Here is a 14,877-nt window from a genome sequence, read left to right as displayed (position 1 = left end):
ACTCAAAGGCACTCTGCCACTGAGCTACACTCCCAACTTTGAGACAAGGTCTTGCTAAATTGCCCAGCCTATCAAACTTGCCATCCTCCTGCCTTAGCCTCCTGAGTTGCTTGGATTACAGGCCTGAGCCACCACATCCAGCTTGAGTCTGTGAGAGGTGATGAGCTATTATGCTGGGCACACACCTAAAGGAAGACACTGACAAGAGGTGGTGATTTCAGGTACATGCAATTTACAAAAAGATGTCCTTCCATCCTCAGACTGTCCTCGGGCAGTTTCAAGCCACTGTCACTTCTTAGTCTTGATCCAAAACTGTCTGTAACGCTCTGTGTCAAAGTCATCAGCAAACTCTGGTTCTTCCTCCTTGTGTCTGAGCTGAGCCTCTCGTTTCCGGAACCTGGTCCGGCGCTCCTCAGGAGACAGGGTATCCAGGTCTAACGGCATCTGAGTGGGAGAGAGGCCAAGGTGTGCCCCCATACCTTGTTCTGAGAAATAGAACTACTGAGATGATGCCACTGAGACTTACAGTTGCCTGTGTCTTTTGCACTAAGCTAACTTAATTATTTTTTTCAGTGCTGAGTATCAAACCTAGGTCCTTGTGCATGCTAGACCATTGTACTTCCAATGAGCTATATCCTCAGGCCAATTTTTTTTTTTTTTTTTTTTTGTACCAAGGATTGAACTCAGGGACACTCAACCACTGAACCACATCCCCGGTCCTATTTTGTATTTTATTTAGAAACAGGGTCTCCCTGAGTTGCTTAGCACCTCACTTTTGCTGAGACTGACTCTGAACTCACTGTCCTCCTATGTCAGCCTCCCAAGCCACTGGAAATACAGGGTGTGCATTACCTGGCCTCAGTCCAATTTTTATACATTGTTTTTTTCTCCCTTAAAATCTTGTTTTTCTGTGTGTGTGTGTGTGTGTGTACGCGCGCTATACCACCAAGCTACACCCCCTGCCCTTTTTGAGACACTCTTGCTAAAGTTGCCCAGGCTGACCTCAAACTTGTGATCCTGCCTCAGCCACCTGAGATGCTGAGATTACAAGCCTGTACCACCGCATCCAACTAACCTTTCATTTTATTAGGAGACTTTTTTTTCTGCTCCATTTCCCCAGATTTGGTGTTTTTAAAAGACAGTGAGGTACTTACCCTATCTGGTAAATGGAGAGAATTCTGGTCTAAACCATCCTCCTCTCCTCCAGCAACCTGTCCCCCTCCTCTGGTACTGCATTACAATGACCATGCTACACCTGTCATCATTCAGTGGCCAGAGGTCCCACCACCATGGTTCAGCCTCCATCAGGGCCCCCAGCAACACCTGGTGATAGATGCTTACTGTCAGCATGCGCCGTGGCTCTCTGTAGCGGATGTGGATGGTGGAGCCGTCCTGCTTGACCAGCAGCACTGGGTAGAGGCGTGCATAGGCCTGGCGATGTAGGCGAGTGAGCACAGCCCTGCTGCTGTCAGCCAGCCAGGAAGAGGTGTGCAGGCAGCAGAGCCTAGGGGCAGCTGCCTTCACAGCACTCTGTTGGAGCAGGCTACAGACAAACATGAAAGAGCTGGTCAGTGGATAATGCTGGGGCAGAGAGTACCAACATGGTCAGGCAAGCCAGACATCATGTTGTCATGACAGAGAATTCCCCAGCTGCCAGAGATGCCAGCAACACTTGGTGATCCACACCTAGGGGTCCTTGAGGAGCTACAGGCCATAGTGGAAACAGCTCTGGCCCCACAACCAGGAAAAGGCAACAGTGGATAATTGAGGGAACATGTCTCCCAGCACTGATGAGCTGACGAGGACAAGCAGCTTAACATTGTCCTGTCTTGGTGAGAGGTGGCATGGCAGAAGTCCTGAGGGGCCTGAAAATGCATGCTTACCCAAGCAGGTTGCCCACAGCCGCCATTCTTCTTCAGGGACTTGGTCAGTCACTGGCCCTGGTGTGTAACCTGCTAGCCAAGGAAAGGAGAGAGTTCTACAAAAATGCTTTTCTATTTCATTGCTCTTCATAAAATCCTGACCAGAAATGAGTCACAGACCCATGTAGGTGTCTGACATGCATACCAGGTTGTTCCTTGGTATATGTGGAGAATTTATTCTAGGAGCACTCAGCAGATACCAATATCCATAGGTCTTAGGTCCCTCATACATATGGTAGTACTTGTATATGACTTGTACATATGCTCCCAAATACTTTAGACCATTATAAAGCCTAATAGAATGAAAATGCCTCATAAGCAATATACTATTTTATTTAGTGTATACTAAGGGAGGGAAACCTCCTCAAAACTGTTGATCTTAAAGGACGCTCTTGCTAGCAACTTTATATTTTGGGCCTGAACTGTGCCTTCAATGCAGTTGCTGAGAACAGCTTGCAAGTGCAGAACTGAAGCAGTTTGTGCAGTTTCAACTTGTAGGATCTAACTTTATTCTAATTGAGCACACTGGGGTTCTCCCTGTTGAAGCATGAAGCAGAACCACTTCTCAGAGCTGGTAGGCACAATTTCACTTTGAATCATCTGTGCCATTGGTAAACTGCAGTTAGTTGCAGGTAGGCACCTGCATTTCAAGTGAGTTTTCTGAAAAAAGTCTGATGAATGGATTTCAATGAAATTTGGGGAACTGACTTCTCAGGAGGCCCACTTTCCTCCTTGAAGTCGGTGATCCTAAACACACCAACTGGTAAACGTTTACTGCAGACTCAAATGTTGTTTTTAATATTTTAAATCTATGGTTGGTTAATTCCTTGGATAGAGGGAAGAGTGATCACCAAGTCACTTGCCTATCTATCCCACTAACTTATTGGTCTTCTTGAATTGGAATGTCCTGTGAGGAGAGATGAGTGAAGGGAGAGGTGGGGTTGTGGGGATGGGAAAGATGGGAGAATGAGACAGACGTTATTACTCTATATACATGTATGATTATGCTACTGGAGTGACTCTGCACCATGTACAGCCAGAGGAATTAGAAGTTGTGCTCCATTTGTGGACAACATGTCAAAATGCGTTGTACTGTCATGTATAACTAATTAGAACAAATAGAATAGTTAAAAAAAAAAAAAAAAAAAGAATGACCTGTGATTAATTTTCCTAAAAGCAGCTACCAGAGCTTTACTCTGGAAGCTCTTGAATCAGACTCTGTGCCAGGGCCCAGGCTCACCCATTCCGGTGGGTTAGAGCCAGAGCTCTAACCTTGGAGCTTGGCTCAGGCCTTGATAAGACACCTGCTAATTTTCACAAAAAGCGAGGTGAGGATTAGCATACCTGCTTAAAGAAGAGAAAGGAAACCCAAGGCCGCTTTTCCTCTGCCCCAATTCACAGAGAAGTCTGCACGGGCGTCCGAGGTAGAGGCCAAGAATTTCCAATACTCGGAGTCTCGAGACTGCACTCTGGGCGCCAGATTTCTTTCCGCGCTTCCTTTCTACTCAAAGAAGGGAAGAGGGGAAGGGCTCCTGCTGCCTCCAAAATGAAAACCGCGCTCCTCACCTGCTACGCCCACGACCTCCCTTCCCCCAGCCCGGGAGTCAGCGGGCGAGCCCCCTACCCACTCCGGGTCTCCCTCCCACCCGACACAAAGCAACGCGCTCAAGACAGAGCAGCGCCGCCCGCTCCTCGGTCCGCCCCGGCTTGCACGCCGCGCCGTCTACAACCTGTGGTCGCAACTGTCTCGGCGACCGCCCGAAAGGCTAGCGTCCGGACTCCGCTGCGCAGGCGGGAAAGGGACTGAGCACAGCGAAACCCTGGAGCCGTCGCCGCGGTCGGCCGCGGACCGTGCGTCGGGCCGCACTGACGAGCGGGGGCGGGGCCGGCGCGGTGGTGACGCGTTCCACAGGCGGGGCGAGGGCCGAGTGGGCGGGGCCGGTGCGCCGCCGCGACGTGACCCGGGCTGGTGGACGCGGCGTCGTGACGTCAGCTTGACAGAACGTGCAGTTGGGGGGCGTAGCCTGCGGTGCCCTGAATACCCGGCCAGTGAGCACCTGCTGGGCTGTCCTGCGGTTCGGGACTCCGCCCGCGGGCCCGGGCGAGGGAACGGACGCTGGCCAGGAGAGAAAGGCGGCCTCTGGGAAGGGCCGCCGCCCGCCTGGCCGTAGACTGGAGGCCCGGGTGGTGTGCAGGGCCCTTCGGGGACAGGAGGCTGGTCTGCAGGCCGGAGCCCGTGTTGGTGGATGGGCTTGGATGGTCGTCCACGGTGTAGAGCCACGCAGCGACGCCTCCACAGAAACCCGAAGGGACGGGTTCCAGGACTCACTAGAAGGTGGAAATGACGCCCGCCCACTCGTCCACTCCACGGAACGTAACTCTTGGCTGGACGCTGGAGACTCCATCCCATGTGTGTCTCTCACTCCCCCCCCACGTGTCATGGGCGTGTCAGGATGCGCTTTTATCTGTTTGTAGTCAGGCAGCAGAGCTTCTAGAAATTCAGAGGCTCAAGCCTAGGTACACGGTTCGGTGTGTGATGAACTCTGCCCTGGTCTGTTCTGTCTGGTCGGGGATGAGTTCTTGTTTCTGGCGGTATCACATCTTGTCTCTAGTTATGAGACCCAAGAGCATGGTCCCAGCATCAGCTTCTGGTGCAGCAGGAGTGTATGGGGGACAGAAGTCCTGTGGCAATGGGACACAAAATCCCATGTATCTTTTTTTCATCAGGAGGTTTATCTGTAGTCTTTAAAATAGCCTCCATATAAAGGTGATAAACATGTCTCCCTGAGCCACATAAGCAAGTTAATCCAGCCTGATGAGGCTCAGGGACCCTGATTTACAGCCAGTGAGTCAGCCGAGGTGAGGAGCTTGGGCTTGTGACTGGCACCTGAATCAAGACATCTTTGGTACATCAGAATAGGTCAGGGAAAAAAAATATTGATAAATTTGTCACTAATACCAAGAAATTTTAGCCCAAGATTTAATATGCTTCCTATTTTTTCATTTGATAATTTTTGCACTGTTTCTTGTTATTCTTTGCCACGTTTCATAGCAGAGGACTGGTACAGCCTTTAAAACTTCTTTACAGGAGCAAATCCAGAATCCACTGATTTCTTTCAAAAGAACCCATCAGATACCCCAGCAGTTTAATTCTCATGAATACTCCAGCCATGAAAAATGTAGTAGGACACAAGCGAATTCAATGAACAGAAGAAATATCTTGAGTTTTGGAATAGTTGGTGCATTGCATCAGTCCAGGATTATGAAACCTAAACTTCCCATTGTAAACAGGAAGTGGGATGCAAGTCCTACCATAATGTATTGCCCATTTACTGTGTAGACCAAGAAGCCTACTCTTTTCTGATGCCCACATTTCTCAATCATAGAGCCAACACTTGGAGGTTCAACAGTAACATCACAAATTATTCCTCCAGTGATGATGAAAAGACACCACCAGAGCATAAACTGCCTTGGCTGGTTGTATATGCACCCAGGTGGCTTCTTGGCTTCAGGTGGGACATTTGAGCACTAAGAAGGGACTTTGTACAAAGTCTCCATGTTGGTGGCTACCCAGGCAGTTCCCAGGCCTCGGTGGTCTGTTTTTTCTGCACACACTTTTATGCTCAAGAACAGACTGATTGCTGGGCATGATGGTGCATGCCTGTAATCCCAGTGATTGGGGAGGCTGAGGCAGTAGGATTTTAAGTTCAAAGCCAGCCTCAGCAACTTAGTGAGAGATTGTCTCAAAAAGGGCTGGGGCATGACTCGGTTAAGCACCCCTGAGTTCAATCCCTGGTACCAAAACAGACTGGTAACCACTGGAAATATTTGGGAGCCCCACAAATAGCACCCAGTGTCTCTGTAGTACTAACCTCTTGCCCTGGCTCCCCAGGGTGGCCATGAAGGTACAGCCCAGAAACCAACACTACCCCTCTCAGAGAGCCCACCTGGAGAGTCCGGCAGAAGCTCTTTATTGGTGGGATTATATATGACCTGTCTTAGCATCTCTGGGAGGCTCTGTCCATACCATGGAGCAGGCAGAGGGCCTTCGAAGATCTGTCTCCACATATCTGAAGTACATTGAGTGGGAATTGGAGGTTCTGAACACTGAAAGAGCTGTGAGGAGGGAGATGCCCTCCAGACCCTTCTGTGCCCTCATAAGCTGAACGCTGTATAGATCCCAGGCAAGGGTCACTCCCACCGTTGCCTATAAAGGCAACTGCTAGCTGCCCACACAGGGCTGCTCCCAGTGATGGGGCAGAGATCTGCTAGCAAGCACTATGGGGACTATAGTGTCAGGTCCTGTACTGGACACCTGTTTTACTGCTGGCCTGGGTTTGTTCGCAGTGTTTCATAAGGTCAGGGAAGACCTTCAGATAGTGTGTGTGTGTGTGTGTGTGTGAACCCAGGGCCTTGCAAATGCTAAGCAAGTGCTCTTAACACTGCCACATACCCATCCTTTGTTTATTTATTTATTTATTTGAGGTAGGATCTCACTATGTTGTGCAGGCTGGCCTTGAACTGGTGGTCCTCCTGCCTCTGCCTCTGGAGTAGCTGGAATTGCAGGTGTATAACAAAACACTCAAGGCTGGGTTAACTTTCTATAAAGAAATTTTTTAGCTCACAGTCTCAAGGCCATGGCACATCAGCATCTGCTTGGCCCTGGAGAGGAGTCTGTGGTGGACATGTCACAATGGCAGGAGTGTGCAGAGTAGGGACTTAGGTTCACAACCACCCACCCTCATAGTACTTCCCAAAAGAGCAACAATGTGCTAAGGTGGGGGTAGGGCATTAACCCCATTAAAGACCTGACTTCCTCCCACTAGGCCTCCCCTCTTAGAGGCTCCTCCACCTTAGCACTTTCACCCTGGGGGCCACATGAACCTTGGGGACACACCACAATTCCCAGAAATGGGAATTCCATCGTAAGAGAAGGCCACCAATGTAACTTAAATGGATTCCAAATTTCATCTTTCTGGCACCCAGCCAGTTGTTTTGTGCAGGCTAGTGTCCTCTCAGGCTCCTGTGTGTACTTGCTCATACAGTCCTGCGGTGAGTCTCGTCTGCTGTCATTGCCAGTGTGAAACCTCCTCTGGGGCTCACAGGGCATGCTACAGCCTGGTTACCCTCGCAGTCAGGGCTCTCCTACAGTTCAACCTGACCAGCCGTCCAGGAGCCTCAAGACCAAGTTACAGGGCTAGGATGCAGTGCAATGGCAGAGCACCTCCCTGGCATGCCCAAAGTCTGGGTCCAGGCCCCAGCACCACTCACACACACAGAACATGGAGCCTCTGTGAAATTGATCTCTAGTGCTGGATGCCTTGCTGCGTGTCTGTAATCCCACCTAACTGGGAGTCCAAGACAGGAGGATCACAAATTCAAGGCCAGCTGGGGCAACTTAATGAGACTCTGTCTCAAAATAAAAAGGGCCAGGAATGTGGCTCAGTGGTAGAGGACTCCTATGTTCTATCCCCAGTACCACCCAAAAAAAAGTACTTTTCGTTACTTGAAACCTTAAAGTGAAATTAAATATCTGGATCATTTCTAAGTAAAGTACCAAAACATAAATTATTAAGAATAAGTTGACACACTGTGGTGTCTTATTTTCATATGGTAAAGGGAAGTTAAATATATTTAGGTCTGTTAAACATGAAAATTTGTTTCGAGTAGATTATGAAATAGTGAATATTGATCTAAGACCAGCTTTTGTGAGTATTCACTAGAAATTAAGGTTAACAAGAGTTAAAAATTATATGTAATTAAGCCACTGGAAAGAAACAACTATGTTCAAGGAAAATAAAATGTTTGATAAGGTAAGTTATGAAACACATGTTTTTATCTTAAAAAAAAGAGAGCTATACAAGGTTAAAATTTTATGTTGTGTGATCAAAGCTTGGATAAGGTGGATTTATTAGGTTTTATGAAAATTAGCTTTAGTGTTAATAGTACACTGATGCAAAACTGGAATTTTGTCTTTTCTGTTAAAAATGACAAAGTTTACTTGGAGTATTGGGCCAAGAAAGTGACAGGTTTTTGTTTTCCTGTTAAGTAATGGCTGAGGAAACACTGCTTTTGTGTTTTATCAAGGTAATTTTTTGTGCTATGTGTGATCTTTTGTTATCTTCCATTACTATAGTAAGTCTTCTCAACTTTAAAACAGCTAAACTTGGGGTGGGGGTTATTATGTTTTGCTGTTCTGAAGATGAGTATTCAAGGCACGTGTTCTACCACTAAGCTACACCTTCAGTCCAAAGAAGAGCTGAGTGTTTGTTGACAATCATGTAACCTGTTGAAGTTTTTTGATCATCCCGCTAGTTAAATGGATTACTGTTATTTCACAATGACTTGTGACCCTGTTTTGATCAAGTGTTTTTATGCTTTTGGACATTGTTAACAAATCCTCAAAATCAAATTATAAGTTATCTTTTTTGACTGGGAACTAACTTTGGGATATTCCAGAGAGCTCCTGAAATATCCATAAGAGATACGAAACCAATTAGGCATATGTGAAATATTACATTATTTATACTGCACTGTTAAATAATAAATGGTGTTAAATCTTCTTTGAGTTGGTATGGACATGTTAATTTGTTAAAAAACCTGAAATTCCTAGCTGGGGGAGGTGGTACATATTCCTCGTCTCTGATACCAAGGAGGCTGAGGTGGGAGGATCACTGTTTCAAATACTGGGAGGCCTCAAGAAATCAGACACGTGCTCAGAAGTGGCTGGGCAAGGCAAACTTTACTTCTACATTAGGATGTGCTACTGAACAAGTCCAGCAAGCAAGCACACCTGGATGGGCAGTCACTGTTTTTATCCCTAACACAGCACAGCCCCTGGCTCTGACAGGAGGAGCTCAGGTCACAGTCCATACAATTGTCTAATTTTAAAACTAGGGAGGGCAAAAGGAAGGGCTAGAGTTAAAATGGCTACAATTGGATCTTATATCCCAATTAAGGCTAAACACTATATTCTGAAAATGGACCACCAGACTTTCTGCTTCTCACAACTTCCCCTTTTTTCTTTTTATTCCTTTTGGTCTCGTTTTCATTTTTATTCTTCTACCCTTTGGTGTTGCCATCCATCCTAGACATATGAAAAAAATTATATATATATATATATATATATATATATATATAGACACAATATCACAATACCTTTATTTATTCTTATGTGGGGCTGAGGATTGAACCCAGTGCTTCACATGTGCAAGGTGAGTACTCTACCACTGAGCCACAACCCCAGCCCTAGACCTATGAACTACTTAAGGTGGAAACGCCCATGGTGATGAGTTCTCCCCTTTTTATCAGTTCAGATAGCTGTCCCAGTTATCAGGAGCCCTTAGGTGGTAAGGTCCTTTCCAGCTCAGTTGAAGCCTGTCTTCTTTCCAGGTCTTGATTAAAATCAAGTCGTATATTACTCAGCAATAAAAAAGAATAAGGTCATGGCATTTGCAAGAAAACGGATGGCATTAGAGAAGATTATGCTAAGTGAAGTTAGCCAATCCCCAAAAAACAAATGCTGAATGTCTTCTCTGATATAAGGGGGGGTGACTCAAAATGAGGTTGGGAGAGAGAGCAAGGGAGGAAGATTACCTCTAGATAGGGAATAGGGGTGGGAGGGAAAGGGAGGGAGAAGGGGAATAACATGGGGGGTGAAAGGAGACTCTCCATCATTATACAAATACATGTATGAAAATGTGAATTTGGTATCAACATACCTTATATATAATCAGAGAGATGATAAATTATTGTATAATGATGTATTAAGAATTGTAATGCAAAATAAATAAATTTAAAATAATAATAATAAAATAAAAATAAATAAAATCAAGTCGTGAGGCTGAAAGTGATGACTTGTGAACTCTAGGAGTATGAGCAGCAGGTCATAATAAGCATACCAGCAAAAGACAAAAGCAAAACAGACACAGATCAAGTCCACCTATGCAAGAGGTTAGGAAGATTTGTAAGTCTCAAATTCACTCAGAACAAACTTATGACTTTGACAGAGCTTTTTGTGATATTTATCAGGCACTCTGTATAAAAACCCTCCCTTTGCAACCTCCCAGTTATATTCACTTTCAGGACGACTGACACAAATTTTCATCTCAAGTAAAAGAGCCATTGTCTTTATCCTTTAAATGTCAGACTGTGGGCTAGGGATGTGGCTCAAGCGGTAGCGCGCCCACCTGGCATGAGTGCGACCCGGGTTCGATCCTCAGCACCTCATACAAAGATGTTGTGTCAACTAAAAAATAAACACTAAAATTCTCTCTCTCTCTCTCTCTCTCTTTAAAAATACTAAAAAAAAAAAAAAATGTCAGGCTGTGTTTTGGTCACATTCTCCCAGGTGTCTAAGACCAAGTTGGTCAGAAGCGACCTCTTTCCTATCTACTGTTAGTGCCAGCTGACTTGTCAGGGATTACTCTTGATAACTTGTGAGAAGCCTCTTGGCTCCTTTAGCTTTCCTCTACCAGGTCTCTTAAGTTTCAGTTTTTACCATCGAGTGGGCTGGTTTCTTCAGTCTTAAAGCAGGAGGACTAGGTTTTAGCTTTCAGTATTAGTGTTGGGAGTCTGTAGTATATCCTGTTTGTGATATAGGTGAAGGCTCATTGTCTCAGATTAACTCAGTTTGTTCTAATACAATTATGCTTCTGCAAAACATAGGCAACAGTTTTAAAGTTTTACAAGGAAAATACAAAATGAAATTAAAAGGAGCAAAAACATAGTTTATATAATAGCTATGAACCAAGAAACATAATTTTTATAACCCTAAACCTTTATTTAGTTATGTATTGTAGCCCCTATTTAGAGATCTCAACAACAACAAATCAACCTCTTGAACATAACATAAATGTGTTTAATTCTGGCCTACTTTGGAGCCTTTCTCATATGCACTAGGGTGAGAGGTGGAGCCTTATCTCAAATGAGGCAGGGCTTGACAAATCTTAGCCAAAATGCTTTCTTTCTTTCTTTCTTTTTTTTTTTTTTTGTACTGGGGATTGAACACAGGGACACTCAACTAATGAGCCATATCCTGCCCAATTGTGAGAAGCCTCTTGGCTCCTTTAGCTTTCCTCCATCAGTTATCCCATCTACCAGGATGGGTCAGAGTCTCACTGAGTTACTTAGCGCCTCGCTTTTGCTGAGGCTGCCTTTGCACTCACTGTCCTGCCTCAGCCTCCCAAGCTGTTGGGATTACAGGCATGAGCCACTGCACCCAGCAAAGTGTTTTATTTCTGAAGCTCATCTTTGCCTTTTCTTAAATATCATTTACAAAGCTCTCACATGATTTTTCTCAATCTATCTGAATATCAGTTGACATAATACAACATTACATCTGAAACATGAATCACACAGAAAGGCTAAGGGACCTCTTAAACAAATCAGATTCTCCTTATTACCTTCCAAAAATGACTTAAATTCCTATCCCAGCATAAAGAGTAACACAAATTTATGTATATAACTTATTGATAATAGGTTACCTTTATCCAGCTACAAAACATTAAACGACATAAATGCCAACAAAATTGGTTATTTTTATATAAATCTGAAGGACACTATTGATATAGACAATTTTAGTTTAGAGAACATCTAAACAACTTGGTAAAATGCTCTTCTAAGGTTTACATTTTAAAAGGCTTGCATACTTGAAGAACATGAATACACCTAATATACAGAGAAGCCAGTAATGGTTGGGGGAGTCTCAATTATAGATGTCCTTTATAACTAAGTTTTACTTAATATAGTCAACTCAATCACACACATGAACTTTTTGAGATTTATGTTCCACAAACTTTTGCAACTTAGACATTCTACAACTTGTTTATTTTACTACACAAAATACTTTCTCATCCAGAAACTTTTTTTCACTTTTTTATTAAAATTAATACATATAATTCTACAAATCAAGGCATTCAGTGATATTTCCATACATTCATACTTCATTGATCAAGTCCTGAACATTTCTTTTTCCTAATTTTCCATACTAAAATATATTTCCATACCTACAACTTTCTTTTATTTCTTTCTTCCCAGTTGTTTACTCTTTCTTAAATTTCTTAAATTCTGAAACAATCATGAAATTTCAGAATTGAGACAAATTACTCCTTTTCAATAATTTTTTTTTTGGTACTGGGGATTGAACTCAGGGGCACTCAACCTCTGGGCCACATCTCCAGCCCTTTTTTGTATGTTATTTAGAGACAGGGTCTCCCTGATTTGCTTAGTGCCTCACCATTGCTGAGGCTGGCTTTGAACTCGAAATCTTCCTGCCTCAGCCTCCCAAGTCACTGGATTACAGGCATGTGCCACCCACACCCAGCTTTTAATAAGCTTTTTACAGTAATTTAATTGAAACACAGCTGAAACTTTTTGTACTCTTTGCATATAGAATTATACCTGTTAGAATTTTAAATCTCAATTATCTTGCTTTTAGGTTAAGACCTAGAAACAAGTAATTTTAAACTTTTTTCCCATTTATTAATTTATAAAAACACATTTAAAAAGCTGGGAACAGTAGTACATGCCTGTAATCTTAGAGGCTTGGGAGGCTGAGACAGGAGGATTGTGATTTCAAAGCCAGCCTCAGCAACTTAGAGAGACCCTGTCTCTAAAGAAAATACAAAAAAGGGCTGGGGGTGTGGCTAAGTGGTTAAATGCCCCTGGGTTCAATCCCTGGTACCAAAACCAAAAGCAAAACAAACAAACAAAAAAAACCCACATTTAATAGACCCGAATATGTTACCTCATGGAATTCAAGAAGCCAAGAGTACTTGAACTTAATTGATTTTTTTAGTATTTTAACTTCTCAAATTAATCAGATGTCTCTTCTAACAAACCCATTTATGAAGATTAATTCCATCTGTGTTAAACTACCCATTTCTAACTTGGGTTACCTGTGAAAACCAAGAATTAAACAAGTCTAGTTACAAAGGTGCCATAAACCTACAGTGGAGAAAAGATAGTCTCTTCAACAAATGGTGCTGGGAAAACTGGAAATCCATATATGGTAGAATGGAATTGAACCCCTCACTGCACAAAACTCAAAGTGGATCAAGGACCTAAGCATAAGACTGCAGACCTTGTGCCTACTAGAATGAAAGTGTAGGCCCAACTCTCTATCACGTCGGCTTAGGAACCAACTTCCTCAATAAGATCCTAAAGCCCAAGAAGTAAAATCAGGAATCAATAAATGGGATGGTATCCAACTAAAAAGTTTCACAGAAAAGGAAACAATCACAAATGTGAACAGAGAGCCTACACAGAATGGGAGAAAATCTTTACTACCTGCACCTCAGAGATTTAATCTCCATGATATATAAAGAACTCAAAGAGGGCTGGAGCTGTGGTTCAGTAGTAGTGCGCATGCATGAATGAGGCACTGGGTTCAATTCTCAGCACCACATACACATACAAATAAAGTTCCATTAACAACTAATAATAAAAAAAAACTCAAAGAAACTTAACACCGGCCAGGCACAGTGGCCCACGCCTGTAATTCCAGCGGCTCAGGAGACAGGAGGATTGTGAGTTCAAAGCCAGCCTCAGCAATGGTGAGGCGCTAAGCAACTCAGTGAGACCCTGTCTCTAAATAAAATACAAAAAGGCCAGGGATGTGGCTCAGTGATCAACTGCCCCTGAGTTCAATCCCTGGTACCAAAAACCAACAACAACAACAAAAACTCAACACCAAAAAAAATGACATATAGCCCCCAAAATAAATGGGCTGAACAAGCATGTCACAGAAGAAATACGAATGGTCAAAATATATATGAAAAATTGTTCAACATCTCTAGAAATTAGAGAAATGCAAATTAAAACTACACTGAGATTCCATCTCACTCCAGTCAGAATGACAATTATCAAGAATATAATAACAATAAATGTAGGTGAAGATGTGGGGGGAAAGGTTCACTCATACATTGCTGGTGGGACTGCAAATTGATACAACCATTCTGGAAAGCAGTATGGAGATTCCTCAGAAAACTAGGAATGGAACCACCATTTAACCCAGTTATCCCACTCCTCAGTTTATACCCAAAGGACTTAAAATCAGCATACTACAGTGATACAGCCACATCAGTGTTTATAGAAGCTCAATTCACAATAGTCAAGCTATGGAGCCAATCCATGTGCCCTTTAACAGATGAATGGATAAAGAAAACATGGTATATATACACAATGGAATATTACTTAGCCATAAAGAAGAATGAGATTATGGCATTCTTGGCCATAAATGGATGGAACTGGAGAGTATCATGCTAAGTGAAATAAGTCAATCCCCAAATCCAAAGGCCACATGTTCTCTCTGATATGTGGATGCTAACTCACAACAAGGGAGAGTGGTGAGGGAAAAATAGAAGTCTATTGGATTAGACAAAGGGGAAAGAAGGAAAGACAAAATTAATTGGACATAACTTTCCTATTCTTGTATATGAATATACAACCATGGTAACTCCACATCACGCACAACCACAAGAACAGGATCCTAATCAGAATAAGTTATACTACATGTATTCACAGCATGTCACTCTACTGTCATATATATCTAAAAAGAACAACAACAAAAAAGTTAACACTGTCAGTTTTTTCTGCCAAAGAAAAATCCTTAGAAGCAATAGACATTGCACTTTAAACATTCTATAGAAACCAACATGCTGATTGGCTAGGCCCCTAGAAAAATGTAAGGGTTAGTAATTTCAAAGGCATCTTTCATTTAGATTGATCCTTTTTGTTAAGTTTTATTTACATCATGTGAACTGATTAACCCTCTAGAAATTAAAATAGAATCTATCACAGATTTGGGAAGGGCCTGTGATTTCCATTTTTCTTTCCTGTCCCTGGGCTAGAATTTCTTTTCTCTTTTTTAATATTTTACTTTTTATTTGTAGATGGACACAATATCTTTATTTTATTTTTATGTGGTGCTGAGGATGGAACCCAGGGCCTTGCA

The 14,877-nt window shown here is 43.3% G+C and overlaps 1 protein-coding gene and 1 pseudogene across 3 annotated transcripts; both read right to left on the bottom strand.

Annotated features, from left to right (window-relative positions):
* Positions 1–209: 209 nt before the first annotated feature.
* Mrpl55 (mitochondrial ribosomal protein L55) lies at positions 210–3,803 on the bottom strand. 3 transcript variants are annotated; one of them, XM_046448401.2, is made up of 5 exons: positions 3,653–3,803; positions 3,267–3,423; positions 1,884–1,955; positions 1,342–1,543; positions 210–444 (listed from the first exon to the last, which is right to left on the bottom strand). In XM_046448401.2, exons 3-5 carry the CDS (start codon positions 1,907–1,909, stop codon positions 289–291), a joined length of 384 nt encoding a protein of 127 aa, XP_046304357.1. In that variant the 5' UTR covers positions 1,910–1,955; positions 3,267–3,423; positions 3,653–3,803; the 3' UTR covers positions 210–288. The 3 variants fall into 3 exon arrangements, with proteins under 3 accessions (XP_046304357.1, XP_046304358.1, XP_058436611.1); XM_046448402.2 differs by having other exon boundaries at positions 1,884–1,952; XM_058580628.1 differs by lacking the exon at positions 3,267–3,423 and having other exon boundaries at positions 1,884–1,952.
* A 1,201-nt stretch (positions 3,804–5,004) lies between these two features.
* On the bottom strand, positions 5,005–5,480 carry LOC124095249 (oligosaccharyltransferase complex subunit OSTC-like; annotated as a pseudogene).
* Positions 5,481–14,877: the final 9,397 nt, after the last annotated feature.

This window comes from Marmota monax, unplaced genomic scaffold (assembly GCF_021218885.2).
Source record: "Marmota monax isolate L192 unplaced genomic scaffold, Marmota_monax_Labrador192_F-V1.1 WCK01_AAM20220418_F8-fsc00327, whole genome shotgun sequence".
Taxonomy (NCBI): domain Eukaryota; kingdom Metazoa; phylum Chordata; class Mammalia; order Rodentia; family Sciuridae; genus Marmota; species Marmota monax.
The sequence above is the reverse complement of the archived record's forward strand: the minus strand, read 5'-3'. Positions and strand labels throughout refer to the sequence as shown.